This window comes from Vidua macroura, chromosome 16 (genome assembly GCF_024509145.1).
Source record: "Vidua macroura isolate BioBank_ID:100142 chromosome 16, ASM2450914v1, whole genome shotgun sequence".
In the NCBI taxonomy this organism is placed as follows: Eukaryota; Metazoa; Chordata; class Aves; order Passeriformes; family Viduidae; genus Vidua; species Vidua macroura.
The window spans coordinates 14360515-14381603 of NC_071586.1; the positions used below are offsets into that span (position 1 = coordinate 14360515).

The window sequence follows — 21089 nt, forward strand, 5'->3', positions numbered from 1 at the left end:
TGATGTCCCCATGGTGCAGGTGACACTGGCCCTCTCGGACCCTGGGCCACCGCGGTGGCGACGCTTCATTTGAATTCTCGCCTCTCTCTCTTCGCAGATAACGAGCCCGCGCCATGCAGTCCTTTCGAGAAAGGTGTGGTTTCCATGGCAACCAGCAGAGCTACCAGCCGACTTCACAAGATACATCACGCCTGGAGAATTACAGGCATCAAAGTCAGGCAGGGCCGAACTGCGAGCGGCAGAGGCTGGTGGCGAAGGAGTACTACAGTCAGCAGCAGCTGCCATACGCGGGCTATGAGAACAGCGCCGTGGAGAAATACCACCGGGGAAACAAGCAATTAGCGGGGCAGCAGCTGCAGGGCAGGCCGGCCTTTTCCAATTACACTGTGCAGGAGAACAGCCCTTATCCGGCCCGGTATTCCGGGGATGAGAGCCTGCAGGCGTGGGGTGGCCAGCCACAGGCACTGCCCGGCGGCGTGGCCAAGTATGAGGACAACCTGATGAAGAAGACAGTGGCGTTGGCGGGTGGGCGGCCGTACCATGAGCCGGCGGCCACCTCGCTGCCCTTCCGGACTCACTTCCAGCAGCAGCCGCAGCAGCAGCAACAGCAGCAACAGCAGCAGCAGCAGCCGCCCGCACTCCCCTACCCCAAGCTGCAGCGGCAGAAACTGCCCAACGATGTCTCCTCACCCATGTCCTTCTCACAGAGCCCTCACTTCGGGCAGCACTCCCAGTCCTTCCCTGCCTCCTCCACCTACTCCTCGGTGCCGGGGGGCAGCCAGCCGGCACACTCCTACAAGAGCTGCACGGCGCCCTCGGGGCAGCCGCCGCTGGAGCGGCCCCTGGGTAGCGCCGCCAGCCTGGCCCCTGGCCCCCGTGTGCCCAACCTGCACGGCTACCAGCCCAACCGCATTGGCTACGAGCAGCCCCCACAGCCGCCGCCGCAGCCCCCGCAGCCGCCACCACCACAGCCCCCACAGCCACCGCAGCCCCCGCAGCCCCCGCAGCCCATGCAGGGGCGGCATCACGCCTCAGAGACCCTCCACTACCAAAACCTGGCCAAGTACCAACATTACAACCAGCCAGGCCAGACCTACTGCCAGGGCGATGCGCCGCCCGTCCGGACGCCGGAGCAGTACTACCAGACCTTCAGCCCCAGCGCCAGCCACTCGCCGGCTCGCTCCGTCGGCAGGTCCCCATCCTACAGCTCCACTCCCTCCCCTCTGATGCCCAACCTGGAGAACTTCCAATACAGCCAGCAGCCCCTGAGTGCTGGTGCCTTCCCGGCCGGCATTGCTGACCACAGCCATTTCATGCCGCTGCTGAACCCTTCTCCCACTGACGGGACGAGCCCCGACACTCAATCTGGGAACTGCAAAAACTTGCAGAAGGAGAAGCTGCCTGAAAACCTGCTGTCAGACCTGAGCCTGCAGAGCCTGACAGCACTCACCTCCCAGGTGGAGAACATCTCCAACACTGTCCAGCAGCTGCTGCTCTCCAAAGGGGCTGTGCCCCAGAAAAAGGGCATCAAGACCCCAGCAAGGACCCCTGAGCAGCTCAAAGGGCAGCACTGCAGTCCTGAGAGCAGCACCTACTCAGCAGAGCAGGTGGGGACCCCCCTGTCCGACCCGCTGAGCACCCCCCAGTCTGTCCACGCTGAGACACAGGACACTGACTATCTCAGTGGGTCAGAGGACCAGCTGGAGAGGAGTTTCCTGTACTGCAACCAGAACCGCAGCCCTGCCCGAGTCAACAGCAACTCCAAGGCAAAGCCTGAGTCGGTGTCCACCTGCTCTGTGACCTCCCCAGACGACATGTCCACCAAATCGGATGACTCTTTCCAGAGCATCCATGCCACCCTGCCCCTGGAGACCTTCACCAAGTATGTGAGCAATGAACGGGATTGCCCCCGACTGCTCCTCAGCGCCCTGTCCCAGGAGGAGCTGGCTTCTGAGATCATCGTCCTGCAGGATGCCATCAGTGAGAAGGCAGACAAAGCCTGGGCCAACTTGCCCATGCTGGGCAAGGAGACCACCAAGTCCCCCTTCCAGATGGAGAACCACCGGCCCAGCCTGGACTCCATGGTGAAAGGTGCTTGGCCCAGCCAGGGGGACTCCAGCACACTCACCGAGCCCCTCAAGCTGGACAAAGCTTCCGGGGCCAGCACAGGGAAGGACTTTAGTGAGGAGGTGTACGAGGGTCCCCAGGTGGAGTTTGCAGCCGCCGAAAGCAAGGATGTGCTGAAGGACACTGCCCCACTGGCCTTCAACTCCAAGCCCAGCATCCCGGCAGCGACGTCAAGCGCAGGAGCCACCGGCTACAGCTGCTACTCAAACACCACCGCCAACTCGGTGGCGTCTGAGAATGCCATGGAGCATTTTGAGTGGCCGGAGGAGAGCCTGGGTGAGGCCTGCCTGCGCTGGAAGGATCTCCAGGCCACCGACCTCCCCAAGGGCTTGTTTCCCAGCAAACTGGTGAGCTCCTGCAAGGAGAAAAAAAACGCCTGTGGATTGGACCTGTGTGATGGAGAGCAGCCAGCCAAGAATGAGCCGGTCCAGGACTTTGGTCAGCAGGTGATGGAGGAGGAGGAGGAGACACTGACCTATGATGAAGCAACAAAGGCAGACAGCGAGAGGTGGCTGCAGGACACCCGACACTGCTGCTCAGCTGGGGACTTTAGTGAGATCCCCATCATCTCCTCTCCGGATCTGAAGGAGTCAGACCTGGAGGCAGAGGAGTACTCCTCACTCTGTGAGCTGGCTGGCTCGGAGCAGAAGTCAGTGACATACGATGCCTCACCACCAAAGCCCCCAGAGATGCCAGCTGTGCTGTCCTCCAGCGAGGTGCCTGTGTCTGCCGAGGAGACCGTCAGCACAGTGGAGAAGGAGAGCTCAGCTCCCACCCCACGCCTCTCTGGCCAGTCTGTCATCCTCCTGGGCCCTGCTGTGGGCACGGAGACCAAGGTGAAAAGCTGGTTCAAATCCTCCCTGCCCCACATCCAGCCTGAGGAGGAGAATGGCGGAGGGGAGACATCCCACCTGGAGGCGGCCGATGCTGAATCCACCTCATCGGTCATGGTGAAGCAGCAACTCACGCCCGAAAATGTGCTGGGGAAGATGGAGCCTGTCTCACGGGGCAAGAGCCTCCGCAACAAGAGGGTCCACTGCCGGCTGCCAGAGGGGGATGGCCCCAGCAGCACCGTGCTGAGTCCGTTCAATGAGCTGCCAGCAGCCAGCAGCGTGGCCGGGGCCTGCCTGGGGCCAGACGGACAGACAGAGATGCCGAGCAAGAGCGCCCAGAGCCAAACACCCCGGTTTCCAGCCGAGGGGCTGCCAGCGCGCATGTGCACCCGCTCCTTCACCGCCCTGGCCGAGCCCCGTGCCCCTGCCCCGCTGGAGGGACTGAAGGCCCCCGCGCACCAGGAGAAGCTGGGGAAGAAGCCCGGCTGCGGCGTGAAGCAGCGGGTGGCTTTCAAAACCAGGAAGCGCAACAGCCGGCCGGCCCCCAGGGTGGTCCAAAACGCCGGCGATGCCACCCTCCTGGTGCCCGGCTTGGTGGCGGCGGAGGAGGTGGCAGGGCCGACACCGCTGGAGGGGGACGCGGTGGAAGCCGGGGAGAGGGACCAGCGGTCGATGATCCTGCGCTCCCGCACAAAGACACAGGAGGTTTTCTACACCAAGCGGCAGAGGGGCAAACGGGCAGCTGATGTCCGGCTGAAGAACTGCAAGGCGCCCAAAAAGCTCATATCCAACAACCACCTCCCACCTGCTTTCAAGCTGCCAGCGCCGGGCAGCCCCCACAAGGAGGGCAAGGTGGGTGCCCGGATGAAGCTGCCCAAAGCAGGGCCGGGCGTGGGGGGCAAGATGTCAGAACGGCCGCTGCACTCACTGAAGAGGAAGTCCACCTTCATCTCCCCCATCCCCACCAAGAAGAGGAACCTGGTCCTGCGGAGCAACAGCGGTGGCGTGAAGGAGGAGAAGCCAGAGGGTCCCCCCAGCCTCTTCAAGAAGATGCCGGTGGCCAGGAAGGTGAAAGCCAAGCTGCCCCCCAAGAGCTCTGGCGAAGCCATCCCGAAGCCCCCCCTGCCGAAGGAGGCCCCTGATGTCTGCATCAAGATCACCTCCCGGGCGGCCTTCCAGGAGGCCACCAAGACCAAAGTGCTGCCTCCCCGCAAGGGCCGCGGCCTCAAGCTGGAGGCCATCGTCCAGAAGATCACCTCACCCAACCTGAAGAAGTTCACCTGCAAACCAGCAGCCACAGCAGTGGCAGCCACAGTAGCTGCCTATGGCTCCTCCCTGAGCCCGGCTGGGGCAGAGCGGGAGCGGGTGGTGAAGCACAGTGGGGTGGCTGTGGCAGTGGGCGATGCAAGGCTGCCCAAGCTGGGGGCAGCACAGAAGGTGCCCGCAATGCCGGTGGCTGAGCCGCTCTGCCGGAACCCCCATGGCCGAGCACCAAAGGGGAAGCCGGGTGGTGGGAAGAAGCTGCCCCATGACAGCTGCCAGGGGGAGGCTTGTGGGTCAACGCCAGGGACCCAGTCCAGCCCCAATATGGTGGCCAAAAACATGGGGCTCCTGCCCAAGAAGAGGAACCGCAAGGGCAAAGCAGCAGCGCTGGGCATGGCCAAGGCACCCCTGAGCCCTGCACTGCCACCACCACTGCCCCGGGAGCGCGTAGCCGGCCCGGGTGGTGCGGAGGAGGCGCCTCGGGAGAAGAAACCAAAGACTGAGGAGAAGGAGGCGGGGAGCAGCGACGGCCCCGCTGAGGGCCGCTCCGCCGCCGGGCCGGCGCGGGGGCCGAAGCCGCGGGCCAACCACTCCAACTACAACGGCTACTCCAAGCGGCAGCGGAAGCGCCTGGGCCACGGCAAGGCCAAGGCGGTGCCGGCGCGCTGCAAGAGCCGCGGGAAGCGGCGGCGGCAGCCCCAGCAGGCCCCGCTGCTGCACCCCGCCGAGCCCGAGATCCGGCTCAAGTACATCTCCTGCAAGCGGCTGCGGGCGGACAGCCGCGCCCCGCCCTTCGCTCCCTACGTCCGCGTGGAGCGGCGCGGAGAGTTCACCACCACCTGCACCGTCGTCAACTCGCCCGGCGACGAGGCGCGGCTGCAGCGGGGACCGGCCGGGCCGGCGCCGCGGCCGCGGGCGGCCCTGCCCGCCTCCTCCACCATGCACATGGGGCCGGTGGTGTCGAAGGCGCTGAGCGCCGCGTGCCTCGTCTGCTGCCTCTGCCGCAACCCCGCCAACTACAAGGACCTGGGGGACCTCTGCGGGCCCTACTACCCCGAGGACTGCCTGCCCAAGAAGAAATCCCGGCTGAAGGAGAAGGCGCGGGCGGAGGGGCCGGGCGAGGACTCGGCCGTGCCCGCCGCGGCCGAGCGGGCGCCCCGCGGGACTGAGGGCGGCTGCGGCGGCGGCGGGAAGGCGGCGCGGCCGGAGGGGGCCGCCGAGGCGGCCAAGCAGAGCGCGCTGCGCTCCAGCCCGCGGGGCATGTTCCGTCGGCTGCAGAGCTGCTACTGCTGTGACGAGAGGACAGAGGGCGAGGAGGCGGCCGAAAAGCCCCGGCGGCACGAATGTCACAAGGCCGAGTCCCCGCCGCAGGAGCCGGCGGGCGACACGCAGGAGCACTGGCTGCACGAGGCCTGTGCCGTATGGACCGCTGGGGTTTTCCTGGTGGCGGGGAAGCTCTATGGGCTGCAGGAGGCTGTCAAGGCGGCTGCCGACGTGGTAAGAGCTCGGCCGCACGCCCGAGGCGGCGCCTTCCGCTGGCCTCCTTCAGCCAACGTCGTTCCCGTGTCTGCGCCTCCGGTCGGGATGAAAATTAATAGTTCTGCCCTGGGAGAGCAGGGCAGGTGCTCGGCACCATGAGCCCTGCTGGGTCCCTACGAGATTTGTGCTGCTGCAACTCTGATAGCACCTGAACGCTCCCTTTTAGGCACAGAAATAACCTGCGGTTTATGTTTTAGGAAGGCGACTGGGCCCCCCTGGGATTGTCACATCCCCTGGCCCAGTCGTGCGTTGCACGGGGTGGCTCAGAGCGGGACAGATGCCACAGGGTGGGAGATGAAAATGGGCACAACACGGCCTGATGCCACCGTGATGGGCAGCAGGGGAAGGGGGAACTGCAGGGAGGGGATGAGCCTGTCCTGCTCCTCTCCCACGGGTGCTTGGAGTAAGGCCACATCGTGTGTGCAGAATAGGGAGGTTGCTGAAGGGGATGAGAAGTTGTGGCTGGCCCATTCCTGGAAGTGTTCAAGGCTGGATGGGGCTTGGAGCAACCTGTTCTAGTGGAAAGTATTCCTGCCTGTGGGAGGGGGCTGGAAGGATTTTTTTTTTTCTGGGTCCCTTCCACACCACTCTGGGATTCTGTGACATGGATTTTTAGTGCTGGGGAGAGGAAGGGGACAGCCTCCCATCAGAGGCTGTGCAGGGTGTTTCCAGCAAGTCCCCTACTGCCAGGTTTGGGGGGCTGGCTGTGTTCCCAAGCCTGTGTGCTCATTTCATGGCTGTCTGGAGGCTGCTGCCCTCACCACAGAGCCGGGTGCTCCCATCCCTGCAGCACCCGCTGGGGACAGGGCAGGTAGGGCACAACCCAGGTCATGTCCCTTGACCTCCTGCCCCATGGAGTATGGCTGTGGGCTCAGTGTCGTCCAGGGGAGAGGTATGGCAGGTAGAAACCTCGTGCATGGCTGAAGACAACCAAGTGACAGGCATGGTGTGGTTCACAGTGCGCTGTCACGGGAGGAAGAATGTTGCCTGAAAGAGGCAAGGAAGGGCTGGAGAGGATCAGGGACACCCGTGTTGCCCTCACTGCTGGGGCTGTCGTGGTTCTCTTCTTCTGTGCTGGGCTTTGACAGGGTCTCTCTGTCTCTCCACATCTCTCCTTCCCTGCTCCAAATTCCCGGGTGCCTGTACAGAAGTGCTCGAGCTGCCAGCAAGCAGGAGCCACCGTGGGCTGCTGCCAGAAGGGGTGTCCCCACACCTACCACTACGCGTGTGCCATCGACACAGGTGAGCCCGGCCACAGGGATGGGGCACGGGGTCCTGGGCACTCTCTGACCCAGCTCAGTGTGGGGCCCGTTGCTCCAGGGTCAGGGGTTTGTGGCTCGCTGGCTTGCCAGGATGGTGATGCCCACTGTGCTGGCAGCTTGTTTGGCCTCAGCTGTGGCTGGTGGGTGGCTGTAGACCAGGGGGACACTGCATTTCCCCGCTCAGGGGCAGCTGCCTCGCAGTGCAGGCTGTCCCCTGACACATCCTTGTCCTCTCCTCGCAGGCTGCTTATTAACTGAGGAGAGCTTCTCTCTGAGATGTCCCAAACATAAGGTAAGCCGGAGCCCCCCTGTGCACCCCTCAATGCTCTGCAGGTCCCTGTGGCAGGAGGACCTGCCTTCAGACCCCAAATTCCTGGCGACACCCATCCTGGATGCTCAGCTCTGTGTGGGCATCACATCCTTAGGGGTATCGGGTGGGCCAGCCACTGGGTCTAGGGCACCCCAGCCGGGTCTCAGGGGTCTCATCCCCTTCCCTGAGCACAGACGAGGTGGTGAACGATGGTTGAGCCCCTTCTCAAAGCGCTGCGTCCCGGGTGGGTGCCCGGTTATTGGCGGGGGGCGAGGCGATGAGGACAACCCAGGGCCACCCCTCGCCTCCAGCGGGATTCCGGGGCTGACACCTACGTTCTCCCCGCAGAGGCAGCCGGTGTAGCGCCCGCGGGCAGCCGCCCCGCCGCCAGCGAGGGACCGGCAGAGGAGACAGCGCCTGGAGGAGAGCGGGGCCGGGCCGGGCCGTACCGGGGACCCCCCGCTGCCCGTGAGCGCCCCGGGACCCCCCGAGCCCGCTCCGGGCGGGCGGAGCCAGCGCCGGGCTTTCCCTCCCGCCGGGTCCCGGTAAAACCCGGTCTGGATACGCGGGGAACGGATCGGGATCTCCCACCCGCGATGGCTGCACAGGGGGGCGGGGGGGTGTCCGTGTACAAGGGGGGGGTCCCGGCGATGTTGTCTTACTGTGGGGCCGCCGGACCCTCCGTGGGTCCCGGCTCTCAATATCACACTGATCTGATCTGAGATGTTGCCTTCAGCAAACCTCATGGTGTCTGTATATAGTTCAGCGAAGAAGAGGATTAAAAAAAAAAAAAAAGACAAAAAAAGACCAGAAAAAAAAAAAAGAGAAAAATGAGAAAAAAAAAAAAAAAAAAAGGCAAACAACAGCCTGCTGTTTGAAACACCACTCTGCTTTTTCCGTTTTGTTCTTCCATCTCCTGTTTGCCCCCACCCACACCCAGGGTGCTGGGAGCCTAAGGGTGCTTGGCCAGGCTGGTGGGCACCCACCAGGCTGCCCCAGCTCCGCTCCCAAACCCCAAACCCTGACTCATTGTACCCCCCACCCTTCCACTCCATGTGGCGCTGGCACTGCTGGGCTGGGGACACCTGGTCCTGCTGTCCAGGACCCCCCAAAACCCACCCTCCTGCCTGTGCTTGGCCTCACCAGCACCCCTTCTGTGGCTCCTCTTGTCGGGACTTTGCTCCCTGTGCTTGTGCTGAACCCCACAGCTCTGCGTGCTGAACTGGAGGAGGAGGAGGAGGAGGAGGCATTTGCTTCCTCCCTCCCCATGGGCCTGGCTCACCCCTCACTGCCCTGGGTTTGCTCAGCTCCCTCGGCTTTTGCTTCCTGGCCACCCCAGTGGAGCTGGGGGAGTGGCCAACACTTCGGTGACCCCTGCCCACATCCCCAGGCTCCACAGCCCATCTTTGTGTCACGCACACCCCGACACAGGTAGCAACCAGCCCAGGGTGAACCAACTCCAAATCTCACCCTAAAAACAGCCACAGGCTGTCCCCTGACCTCTGCAGCATCCTGCAAAGGGGGGCACGCTGCTGCTCCCACCCATGTCCCCCGCAGAGCCAGCGCCCCATGTCCCCACCACCTCTCGTGTCCCCTCCATCCCACCCACCCCAAGGTTTGCTGGCCACACAATGTCTGTTGTTTCAGCAGCTGCCTCGGACACAGGAGTGAAAAACAAAAAGAGGAGATGAGAAAAAAAAAATTGTAAAAGGTAGAAATAATAATAATAATAATAATAAAATTAATTTAAAGAAAAAAAAAGAAAAAACAACCCCTCGTGTCCTTGGCAGTGTTGCCTGAAATCTGGCTATTTTTAGTGACATCTTGTACATATGACTGTAAAATGGTAAACCGTGTGTATTATATATTGCCTCATTATATAGTGTATATATATGTATACATATACATATATATAATATATATGAAGACTGTAAATGTTAAGACTAGTGTTCTTATTAGTATATTGCTTCACACTGAAGATTGTGTGTAACAAGCTGTTTCTAAAAGATGTTTATTTTCCTTAAGAGTAAAAAAACAGGTCATTGCATTCAGAGCGTCAATAAAGATACAACGATTGTTTTGGAAGTACGTGGCGCCCTGCTCGTGGCCTCTCTTTATCCTTGGGGGGCTGCTGGGGTCCCCCCCCGGGATGTGACAGCCCCTGCCTCGTCCTTTGTCCCCAGGGGTCTCGCTGGAGGGGAGGGGGTATGGGGACAGCACCCATGGGACACCACGGGGTAAAGAGGGGGAGGTTTGGGGTCCCTCAGCACCCAGTGTCCCCATCCCTGCCACCCGTGTCCCCCCCTCCCGTGCAGCCCTGTGGGGGGCCCCTTGCCCCCCACTTTTAAGTGTCAGTCCCCCTCCAATCCAGCACACACCAGTATAAATAATCAGCTTTAATTGTCTGTACAAAACTCTCCGACTATGAAAATACCGTTTAAAAAGGGAAAAGGGGAGTGGGGGGAGGCGAGGGGAGGGGTCTATGTACAAGAGGGGGTGAAGCAAGGACACAGGGGCACCCACCAGCCCCCCAGGAGCCCCGTGCCACCCTGCCATCCCTTCTCCCAAAGCCTGTCCGTGCTCCGGGGTGGTGGCAGCTCTTAATGGGGGGGGGATCGGGATCAGTGCTGGGGAGGAGAGGACAGGGTGGGGGTCCCCTCTTGCCTACCATGGGCATGGCTGGGCAGGGGGCACCTCCCCGCTGCCATGGGGCCGCACCTCCAGAAGCAAGCCCCAAACCCAAGGGGGTCCTGCAGCGGTGGGACCCACGGGGGGCCGCGCAGAGACCCCAGGAGGGGCCCCCACCGTGTGCACGGAGGTGACACCGGGGCGGATGCGGGTGGCACTGGGGGGGGGTCGGGTGGCACCGGGGGTCGCTGCCGCCCCTGCCGGTGCCCTGCAATACTGCCACAGTGTCACTAGAGGGCCCCACGCCCCGTGCCCCACGCGGGCTGGGGACACGGGCACGGCCGTGGCGGGGGGACCCCCCCCCCAGGGTACCCCACGTGTGGCTGCCCCACGCTGGGACCTCCACCCCGCACCCGTCAGGCATCACCCGACCCCTCCCCACCCACCCCTTCACCCCCAAAACCGCCGCCTAACATCACCCTGCGGGGAAACTGAGGCACGGCCTCCTGCCACCCCACATTCCGCACCCGCGGGGGTGGCAGGGGGCCGGCGGCCCCTTCCCCACCTATCCCGACGTGACGGTGGTGCCGCTGCCCAGCTTGATGATCATCTGCTGGCAGTCGTGCAGCGTCCGGCGGTCGCCCAGCTTGTCCAGCGTGCGGGCGGCCTCGGCCAGCATCCCCACGCGCTGGCCCGGGCCCGCCAGGAAGCTGGGCGGGAGGTAGCAGCAGGCCAGCAGCAGCGCCTCGGCGTGTTCCCGGGGGGTGGCGTGGCTTTCTGGCTCGCCAGCTGCAGGGGACAGAGCCAAGGTCAGCACCGAGGGCGCCCGTGGAAGTCACTGAATAAATCCCAGGGGGATCAGCACGGGGATGGGGTTATTTGCCCACCCTGGAGCTGGTGCCACCACCGAGGGAGGGGCTGGGAGCTCGTGTGTCCCAGCTCTTGGGGTGCTGCAGGTGGGGTGTCCCACCCGATGACCCACCATCTGTGGTGCTGGAGTGCTGCAGGTGGGAAAGGGGTGCCCCACCCTATGTCTCACCCCAAATCCCATCATCCAAGGTTGGTGGGGTGCTGTGGGTGATGCATGGGGTTTCCCACTCTGTGTCCCACCACCCAACACTTGTGAGGACTGCTGTAGGTGTGGAGCAGGGTGCCCCACCCTATTTCCCATCCTCCAAGGTGGTGACAAAGGTATCCCACCCCATGTCCCACCACCCAACGTGCTGGCGTACTGTGGGCGCACAGCGATGTGTCCCATCCCTGTCCCACCACAAATCCCACACCCAAGGCTGCTGGGGTGCTGCAGGTGAGGAGTGAGGTGTCCCACCCTGTGTCCCACCCCGTGCCCACCTGTTTTGCTGCCCTGCACCCCTCTCCTCCGCAGGCTGCGGTCCAGCAGCTGGTGGGTGCGCGTGGGGCTGGCCCGGGCCATCAGCCTGGCAGTGGCTTCGTGCAGGAACACCTGGATTGGGGGGACAGTGAGCACAGGCAGGTGCAGGGCACCAGGGGACCCAGCAGGTAACAGTCTGGGGGGCTCACCCGGCGCATGGCGGGGCGCAGGGTCTGTGCCAGGCGCCGCAGGCTGCTGAGGTCCTGCTGGAAGCCGCGGAGCTCCAGGGCGGATGCCTGGTAGAGGCAGCTGCGCTGCTGGCTCGCCCCCATCTGCTGCTGCCACAGGTTGGTGCGGGTGACCAGCAGCAGGTCACAGAGCAGGAGCTGGACCGCCTGCAGGGACAAGGGGATCGGGGTGAGCAGGGGGCGGGACAGACGGACGGGGGTGCCGAGGAGGTCGCTGCGGGCAGGCGCTGCTGCGCGGGACCCCCGCCGGGCTGCACGGCAGGGGCATTGCACTCCCAGTCTGACACATGCAATGCAACTACAATGCACCCCCGCGAGGGTCGGGGGCACCTCCCGCCAGGGCTGGGGGCCTGCGGCCGCCTCGTCCCTCCCCAGCCCAGCTCACCTTGTCGATGGTGCCCTTGGGGGGGCTGCCCAGCTCCAGGCTCTCCCGTAGGCAGCTGCTGGCCTTCTCACAGTGGCCCAGGGTGGCCTGGCTCCCATCCTGTTTGCTCAGCAAGGCACGGACAGCTCGGAAAGAGTGCAGGGCAGCACGGGGAAGGGGCTTCCTGCAAGGTGGAGGGGACATGGTCACTGCAGAGCCCTCGCTGTGCACGGCTGCACCCCTCCTGAATACACACCCCGTGCTCCAAGTGTGTTCAGAGAGGCTGTGCCAGTCCAAGGGGGATGAGAGGCAGGCAATGAGGTGCCACCCTTGTCCCCGATGTCCCCAGCACTCACTCAGAGCTCTGCAGTGCCCGGGGCATGGTCTCCACCAGCGGGTAGAGGCGCTCAGCCCCCTCCTCATCTCCCTGCAGCCAGTGGATAACGATGCCAATGAAGGACGCCCACCACTTGGACACGGGGTCAGTGCCTGCGGGGTAGGAGGGACACAGGAGCAGGGTGTTCCCACTCCCATGGCCCCCCCACGTGAAGTGACCCCAACGGGGGACATGCCAGCCTCACCTGTGACAGCCGCCAAGCCGGAGGTGATGGAGGGTGTGGGGCCAGGTGTGCCACTGACATCGGAGCAGCCGTTGAGCAGCTGGAGGTACTCGAGGGCATCGGAGAACCGCCTGTGGAACGGGGTTGTGAGGGGGCTGGCCCCACGCCAGGCAGGGGGAGAAGGTGCCCACCCCAGCACTCACCCCTCTCCCTGGGCAGTGGGACGGCCGGGCTCAGGCATGGCCACGCAGCACAGCGCCTTCTCCAGGAGGTGCTCACGGAAGAGCTGGGTCACCTGTGCCAGCGGGTCCACTGGGGCACAGAGATGGGGTCAGCAGGTACACCACACCCCAAAACGGGAGGTGCGGGGTTCGGGAGCTTGGGGTCACCTGGGTTGCCGGCGGAGCTGTAGCTGGTTTCCCTGGGGACACCCTTGACCGCCCAGTCCCCGTCGACAAAGAAGCGGTGGCCCAAGGGGTGGCAGAGCCACTGCATGGCGGGGGGCACGGCCCCGCCGTGGGACAGGGCCACGCGCCGGGCGCTGCAGAGGAAGGGGCGCTGCGGGGAGAGCAGGGGGTCAGCAAGGATCTGAGACCCCAGTCCCAGGGGACACAGGGGACACCCCGGTGCCCCCACACTCACCGCCAGGAAGTGGAAGCAGCGGTGCAGGCTGGCCTTGATCCGCAGGGCAGCCGCCACGTAGATCTCGGCCAGCGCTGCCACGGAGATGGCGTCACCGGCGCACTCAGCCAGGTTGACAGCGCTCAGTGCCAGGTTGATGGCTAGCAGATGTCCCCCGGCCTGCTTCCCTATAAGAATGGGGACGGGAGGCTCAGGCATGGGGTCGGGGGTTGTGGGGACACGCAGGGCACAGGGGTCCTGTCCCTCAGCCCCCATGGCGCGGGGCCGTACCGGCGAGGTGGAGCTGGTGCAGGCGGTGATAAGCCATGGCAGCGTCGCGGGCACTCTGGCGGACGTGGGCAGGGGGCGGGGGGTCCGGGCGCAGCCCCCCGGCGCGGGCAGCCAGCCAGCGACCCACCCAGAGGCGCTGGAGCAGGTGGCGCAGGAGCGTCCAGAGCAGGCTGCAGGCCAGGTCCCCGTGGGAGGCCGGCAGCGGCCGCCCCAGCGCCCCGAGCGCCGTCCGCAGGTGCTGGGCTCCTTGCGCGAAGTCTCCCTGCAGCCCGGAGAGACGGGGTCGGTGCGGGCAGGACGAGGGGACAGGGCAGGTGGGGCAGGGGACATGGCGCACGGTGGGACGTACCCGGTCGAGGTCGAGGTCGGCCTGCCGGCGGTGCCGCCAGAAGAGGATGGAGGGCTCGGAGTGGGGGCGAGTGACGGGCTCCCCGCAGACGAAGAGCCGCACCACCGCACCCAGCACCAGCGCCACGTTCAGTGCCCAGAAGGCCAGTGTGGGCCACAGCCACTGCGTCCACCCCCACGGGTCCTCTGTGCAGGGATGGGGTCAGCAACACCCCACCAATGCTGCCCTGTGCCCACCCCAGGGTCTCCATCCGGTGGCCTTCATCCCATGTCCACTGAAGAGCCTCCACCCAATCGTGTCCACCCCAACAGATTCCACCCCAAAGGTCTCTGCCTCACACACACCCCAGGATATCCATACTGGTGGCCTTCACCCTGTGCCCATCCCAGCAGCATCCACCCGATGGCCTCTGCCCCATGTCCACTCCAATCATCTCCCATCTCAGACCTACCCAGGGATTCCCCTCCTGATGGCCTTCACCCCATGTCTACCATGATCACCTCCACTGTGATGGTCACCACTCTGATGCCCCCCATCCCAACAGTCTTCACCTCATGCTGGTCCAAACAGCCTTGAGCCAGGTAGCTCCTACCATACACCCACCCCAACATCCTGCCCCTTGATGGTCTTCACCTCAACAGCCTCTAGCCCATGTCCACCCTGACAGCCTCCATCCCACACCCATCCCAACAATCTCCATTCCAGGACCTCCCACCCCACACCAGAACTTACCCAAAGTGCCAGACTCAGCCATGATGCTCCTGCCGGGACCAGCGGTGTCCTGGCTCCCCAAGGGGGCTGGGGAGCCAGAACCCCGGAGGAGGGAGGCCAGGGGGTTGAAGGAGAGGCAGAGGAAGACGAAGGTGCAGAGGGCCATGCGGGAGCGGTCCAGCATTCCCTGGCTGCTGGGCGAGGGTGGCGGGTGCTCCTGCTTCACCTGCACGGGCAGAGCTGCTGTGAGTCTGGGACACGGGCATGGACATGGGGTGGTGGGCACAGGCATGGGATATAGGGCATGGGATATAGGGCACGGCATCCAGAGCATGGGGTACATGGCATGGAATATAGGGTGTGGTGATGGGGGACGGGCATGGGATATAGACAATGGGATATAGGATATAGGGCAGGGGGTACAGGGCATGGTGATGAGGCACAGGTTGGAGTACAGGGGCACGCATTTCAGGGTATAGGCATGGGGCACTGAGCACATTTTTGGGTAGAACAAAACTGCCTCCACGCCCAGCCCCAGATCATGTGAGGAGCAGCCTCAGAGAACAAGACCAGGGCTCTCAGCTCTGTCCCCATCTGGTACACTTTGCCCTTGGCACCTCCTACATGAAGCAGCAGAAACCCTGCCCCACTCAGGGCAAGGAGACCCCCCCCAGCCCTCCCTCACCTTGCCATGGGCACAGAGGGGGCTGTCGGGCTCCGAGTCGCTGCTGCTGTTGCTGCTGCTGCCGCCGCTGAGCGAGAGTGGGCTGCTGTGGGACGGCGAGCCCACGTCTGAGGGCGGCGGTGTCAGCATCTCCATCACCTCCGCCTTCACCACCTCCATGGGGGCCTCTGCCTTGGCACTCCGGCTGCAGTGGGTGCCCAGGTCCTTCAAAGGCTCTGCAGGAAGCAGAGTAAGCTGATGGCTGCTTGGGGGCATGGAGCTGAGCCCCCCACCCCAAGAGCTGCCCTTCCACTCACGGTTCTTCTGCATGGCCATCTTCAGGGCGAGGTTCTCCTGCTTCAGCTTCTGGTTGCTCTGCTGCAGGAAGCGGATGTACTCGATAGCCTTCCTCAGGATCGCAGACTTGTTGAGCTGCCAGTGGGCAGGGGCGGTTCAGCCCGAATTCCAGGCAAAGCCCCCCGACTGCCGGGCCCTGCCCCACCAACCCCTTCTCCCACCTTGGCCTCGGTGCCCACCACCAGGTCCTTGAGCTCCACGATCTTGTCGTTGATGGAGGAGCGGTAGCGCTTCTCGATGGCGTTGTGGGCCGTGCGCTTCTCGCCCCGGCTCTGCACCAGCGCCGGCTTCCCGCTGGGCGCCAGCCGGTTGATGGGCAGCTTCTCTGCGTCCACCACCAGCGGCACCGTGGCCAGGATGGTCCCTCCGCTCACCAGCGCCTGAGGGGGTGCAGGGTGGGGTCAGTGGCGGTCCTGAAGCATCTCCCCACCTTGTGGCTCCCGGCGGGGGCACCTACCGGCACCTGGAGCGGGGTGGCAGAGCCGCTGGCACTGGTGGCCAGGGAGGCGATGGTGGAAGTCTTGGCGCTGCTGGCGTCTGTCTTGACGGCCGTCAGCAGCAGGGAGTCAGCCTTGATGAAATGGGGCTGCAGGAGAACCTGAGGGGCAGCGGGGGTCAGCGGGGCTGTGGGGGTCATCGGGACCCCCCCACCCCTGGCCCTGGGCTTACCGGCACTGGCTGGATCTGTGGCGACACAGACTGGGTGGTGGGGGCGGCGGGGGCCAGGAGCTGCTGGGGTGCCACATTCTGCACGGGGCCGGGCAGTGTCACGGGCTGGCTGGGTTGTGGGGTGGGCAGAGGGCTTGGCAGGGTCTGCCCCGCACTCCCAGGCTGCACAGCTGGGCATGGAGCAGAGGACAGCGTTAAGAGAGCCCCTGGCACCAGCCCACCCCGCACAGCCCCACCCTGCAGGGACACATCCCCCCTCCAGCAAGACCTTCACCCTGGGAGCCCCGATCCCCCGCTGCACCCCCAAATCCTCACCAGAGAAGCTGTGCTGGTTCTGGTAGCCCACCAAGGGCTGGGGATTGAACGGGCTGGGGGACGCAGGGACGAAGCTGGGGGCCAGCATGACGCCGGGCTGGGGCTGGGGCTGGCTGCTGGGCACCACGGACGGCTCCTCCTTGATACCCAGGGATGGCCCCGGCAGGAGCGGGGCCGGGGGCGGCGGGGTGAAGGTGGCCATCCCGGGGGGCCCCGCGTAGGCGCTGCCGGAGGGGGCGGCGGGGGGCGGCTTGCTGGGACCCAGGAAGGTGTTGAGGGTGCCCGGCGTGGAGGGAAGCCCCGGGGGCACGGCGCTGTCCGGGGCACTGAACGGTGAGTCGAACAACCCCGAGAAGTCATTGTCCGGCGTGTTGATCAGCTGCAGCATGTCTGTAAAACACACCCCCCGTGCCGTCAGCTGCAGCCCCCACCTCCCAAGGTGGGCCTGGGCTGGTCCCGTCCTGCCCTCCCCACAGAGTAGCATTTAGGGGGCAGATCCCCATAATCTAGAGGCAAAATTCCCTGAGAGCCCATGAATCTGCTGTGCTCTGTTCCTCTCAACCTCCTATCCATGCTGACATTGGGGCAACTGAGGCACTGCACTCAAAACGGGGTGTCAGGGCTTGGCCAACAGCGGTCAGCGTTTTTCAGCCTGGTCTGGGAGTGGCAGGGCACATCTCAGCGTGTCTTTGATATTGAGGGGGGCTTGTGCCAGCTCATTCATTCATTTATTCTGTACTGGGAACCCCAGGAATCCTCAAATCAGCCGTTGTATTAAGGGGAGGGGGTGCTCAGACTGGGACAGGGGGGTGGCATCCCGGGATGTGCCAGAGCCAGTGCCAGGTGTGTTTGATCACAACAGCCCTCAGGAGGGCAGCTGGGCAAGCACAGGGCTCAAACAGCCCGAGCGGGGTCTGTCCCATCAATGGCACCTGGGCACCCTGGGCTGCCCCACAGACACATCGGGGGTCTCTGTGTCCTCCACTGAGGTGTCCTGGGATGCTCCCACCACGCAGGGATGTCCCCATCCCGGTACCCCCAGGCGCACCCCGCCGGGGGCACACAGACTCCAGGATACCCCACACTCCGGTACCCCCAGGCTCACCCCCCCCTGCACGCACAGACCCCGGGATACCCCCAGGGCACCTCCCCACGCACACACCCCCGGGATGTCCCCGCCGAGCCACACAGCCCCCGGACACCGCCCTCCCCATGGGCTGCAGGCTCCGAGAGGGACCACGGCGGTGACCCCGCCAGAGGAGGAGGAGGAGGAGGAGGAGGAGGAGGCGGCTGCCGAGGCGGGGGTACCTTCAAAGGTGCACTCCATGGAGGTGGAAGCGGAGGGGTCTCCAGGAGGAGGTTGCAGCCCCCGCTCAGCCCCGTGCCCGGCAGCGAAGAGGCCCCGGGATATTTTAAAGCCATGTTCTCGCCTCCTCCCCGGCGCCCTCCCCGCGCTGCCCGCGCCAGGGCTGGAGCGCGGCCGGCGATGGGGTGATGCGACTCCGCCAATCGCCGCCTGCGCGCCCGCCGGCCGCCCCCGGACAGCCCCCGGCGCCCAAGGTGAGCCCGGCACCGGGTTACTCGCGGGCACTGGCCGCAAGCCGCCCGCGGTTACTCGGGGTCACACTCCGTTAACCCCCGTGCCCCATCGCCCCCCGCCCCCAGCCCGGTGTGACCCCCCGCACTCATTGCCCAGGAGTCACCCCGCAATGATCGGGGTCTGCACACAGCACTGTTACACCCCAAAAAAACATCCAGCCCTCGGCATGCTGCCCTGTGCAGGTGGGTGTCCTTCCGGGGGGCTCCCAGCCCCCTCCTTCCACTCAAGAGACCCCTCCTCCACCCAAGGCTCCCTCGTGGTCCAGAGCAAAGTCTAGGGTTGCAGAGAGGACGTGCTCCCTCCTGTCCCCCCTCACACTTCCTCCTGCCCAGCCTGGGGGTGGGCACGGCTGTCCCACCCTCCTGGCACCTTCCAGGTGTTTCTATCCTGTGGCACCCGCTGCCACCCACATCATCAGCAGGACATGGGGCACCCACCAGTGCCACCTCCACCCCCACCGTGGGAACCTGTGGGGCAGACCCACTCGTCTGTGGGTCCTGGCAGATCCCAGCAGGCTCAGGGCACCCACATCCGTGGGCACACATCCCACATCACCCTAGGGTTGGTCCAGGGATGAGGGACAAGCCGTGGCCAACCGGGGACCGGTGGCAAGCCCTCTTTGGGGAGCTGTGGGGTACGAGGTGGCCCCGCTGGCTGTGATACAAAGGAGCATGGCAAAACCCCACAGCGGGAAAACCTCATCCCATACGGCACCAGTCAGCCCTGGCACAGCTCCTGCTTCCCTGCCCACGCCAAAACCTCGCCAAGAAAAGCAGGTGGCACCTGGATCTGCTTTGATCCACCCCGACAGCCACTGGGATCAACCTGCAGACCTGGGATGCCATCTCCACCCCAGACCTCGGAGGAGAGACCACGGACCACACAGTGGGGCAGGTGTTGGAAGTCCCGTGCCCGCCTTGCCGCGTGTTCCACCGGCTGCGCTGGATGGCGTGGATCGACAGAGCTGCTGGAGCACGTGGCAAGGCGGGTGCGGGGCTGGCCGAGAGCTGGGATCCCAAATTTTTTGAGATCTTCAATTTTTTGGGATCCCCAATTTTTTTCCTAAAGCCTTGGAAACACTGAACTCGGCACACGTGGTGCTATGACGGTGAGAAGTGGGTCCCCTCGAGGAATGTGTCCCTTTGGGAAGTGGGTTCCCTCCGGGAACGGCTTCCCTTGGAGCATGGCCATCTCAGGGAGCCCAGACCGGCGGGGAGGTGGGTGTTGGCGGGTGCCAGCCCCGGGGCTGGAGCAGAGCCGCCCCATCTCACCGCACGCCGGTTGGATGGGTTGGGAGAGCCCGGGCGTCCTGGAGGGAACGACCGAGAGTAACCCCGCCGGTGACGTCACGGGGGGCGGGGCTACCCGCGACACGATGCTGTGACCGGGAACGGGGGGGATCGTCGGGGCTGTCCCGGCAGCGGCACCTCCAGCCCGGGGGTCCCGGTGTCCCCTGTTCCCCCACCCCGAGCCCCCCGCTATGGGCCAGCCCCCGGTAACGGAGCCAGAGCGGTTCTGCACCGACTCCGCGCTCCAGCAGCTCGGTGTCCCCCCCTCCCCACGCCGGGCCCGGCACCGAGCCCGGTCCGCAGGCCATGCACCGAGTCCTGGTTATACACCGATCCCGCAGTCCCGGTCAAATGCCGGTACCAAGTTCCCTGACCGTGCACCGAGCCTAGACCCTCCGGGCACGGCCATGCACCGAGCGCGCCCGCCCATTCACCGAGCCCCGGTTATAGCCCCAGCCCGGTACCGGCCACGCTCCGAGCCCCGATCATGCCTCCAGCTTGGTCCTGACCTTGCACCGAGCCTGGTTACACCCCCAGCCCGGTCCCGGTTGTGCCCCAAGCCCCGGTCATACCCCCCAGCCATGTCCCGACCATGCTCCAAGAGCCGGTACCGCACCGTGCCCAGCCCCCGGCCGTGCACCGAGCCTGGTTTTCCCCCAGCCCGGTCCCGGCCGTGCCATAGCCCGGTCCCGGTCATGCACCGAGCCCCAGGACCGCACCGGGCCCGGAGCCCCGCCGTGCACCGAGCCCCGGTTATACCCCCAGCCCGGTCCCGGTCATGCCCCACGCCGCGGCCATGCCGGGCCCCGTCCCCGCCGGTCCGCACCGTCGATGTCGCTGAGAAGGGCCGTGTCGATGTCGCTGGCCCCGGAGAGGCCGAGGGACGGTGCCAGCCCCTCCAGGGCCGCGTCGTCGAAGGCGAGAGCGCTCATCCCGGCGGCTCCGGTGGCTCCCGTGGCTCTCGGTGGCTCCGGTGGCTCCGGCAGCTCGGGCGGCTCTAGGGGTGGCGGGGCCGCCCGCCCGCCATGGCCGCGCTGGCCCGGGCACAGGCACCACGGGGACGAGCCGCCAAGTTGCTCCCGCGAACCGTGCCCGGAGCTGCCACCGGGCGGGGAGGACGGGGGGGGGGGGTTGGATGGAGGCGGAGCCGCCGCCGCGTCCCGCCCCGCGCCGCCTCTCCGCGCCGCCCCGCCGCACCGGGACCCCCGGCGGCACCGAGCGGGGACCCTCGGGGACACCGGGCAGGGACCCCGCGGCACCGGGCTGGATGCTGGTCTACCACGAGCTGGGCCGGGGGAAGCGCGGGCTGCGACCCCTGAGCAGGACACCGTCCTCTGGGGATGTCACTGACCCCAAGGGATGGGCACCGAGCCCTAGGAGCAGACACTGAGCTCGGGGAAATCATCGATCCCTGGGGTTGTCACTGAGCCCTGGGGACGTCATTCACTCCTGGGGACAGGCACACACTCCTGGGGACAGGCACCAAACCCTAAGGACAGACACCAGATCCCTGGGCTGGGCTCTAAACACCTGGGCTGGGCACTGAGCCCCCTCAGTTCCAGACGGGGCATGCAGGGAGCAGGTCAGGGAGCCCGTGTGGGCAGGGGATGGCCGTGGCTGCAGAAACATCTGCACGGCGGACGCCACGTGCCAGGGCGAGGTTGGGCCACTGAACCAACCCTCTCAAGGGCCCTGGGCCTTCTCTGTCCCAGCTCCAGGGCTCAGAGCACGTCCCACCTGTGCTGCCTGCCCATGGCAT

At 65.2% G+C, this 21089-nt stretch overlaps 2 protein-coding genes across 6 annotated transcripts in view; one reads left to right on the top strand and one right to left on the bottom strand.

Moving 5' to 3' along the window:
- The window catches only part of RAI1 (retinoic acid induced 1), a 74524-nt gene extending 65102 nt beyond the window's left edge, over positions 1 to 9422 (top strand). For all 4 annotated transcript variants that reach the window (XM_053991754.1, XM_053991752.1, XM_053991755.1 and 1 more), the window contains 4 exons: positions 98 to 5720; positions 6911 to 7004; positions 7267 to 7316; positions 7683 to 9422. In XM_053991754.1, coding sequence (XP_053847729.1) covers positions 114 to 5720; positions 6911 to 7004; positions 7267 to 7316; positions 7683 to 7697 — 5766 coding nt within the window. In that variant the 5' untranslated portion in view covers positions 98 to 113 and the 3' untranslated portion in view covers positions 7698 to 9422. The remainder of the gene's footprint in view (positions 1 to 97; positions 5721 to 6910; positions 7005 to 7266; positions 7317 to 7682) is intronic.
- Positions 9423 to 9715: 293 nt separating this feature from the next.
- On the bottom strand, positions 9716 to 20411 carry SREBF1 (sterol regulatory element binding transcription factor 1). Of its 2 annotated transcripts, none has more exons than XM_053991757.1 (19): positions 20157 to 20411; positions 16442 to 16831; positions 16127 to 16296; positions 15915 to 16055; positions 15619 to 15837; positions 15418 to 15532; positions 15122 to 15336; positions 14458 to 14662; positions 13726 to 13910; positions 13377 to 13638; positions 13107 to 13273; positions 12854 to 13022; positions 12668 to 12776; positions 12486 to 12595; positions 12261 to 12393; positions 11926 to 12088; positions 11502 to 11687; positions 11313 to 11424; positions 9716 to 10751 (listed from the first exon to the last, which is right to left on the bottom strand). In XM_053991757.1, exons 1-19 carry the CDS (start codon positions 20260 to 20262, stop codon positions 10528 to 10530), a joined length of 3381 nt encoding a protein of 1126 aa, XP_053847732.1. In that variant the 5' UTR covers positions 20263 to 20411; the 3' UTR covers positions 9716 to 10527. The 2 variants fall into 2 exon arrangements, with proteins under 2 accessions (XP_053847732.1, XP_053847733.1); XM_053991758.1 differs by lacking the exon at positions 20157 to 20411 and adding an exon at positions 17750 to 17900.
- Positions 20412 to 21089: the final 678 nt, after the last annotated feature.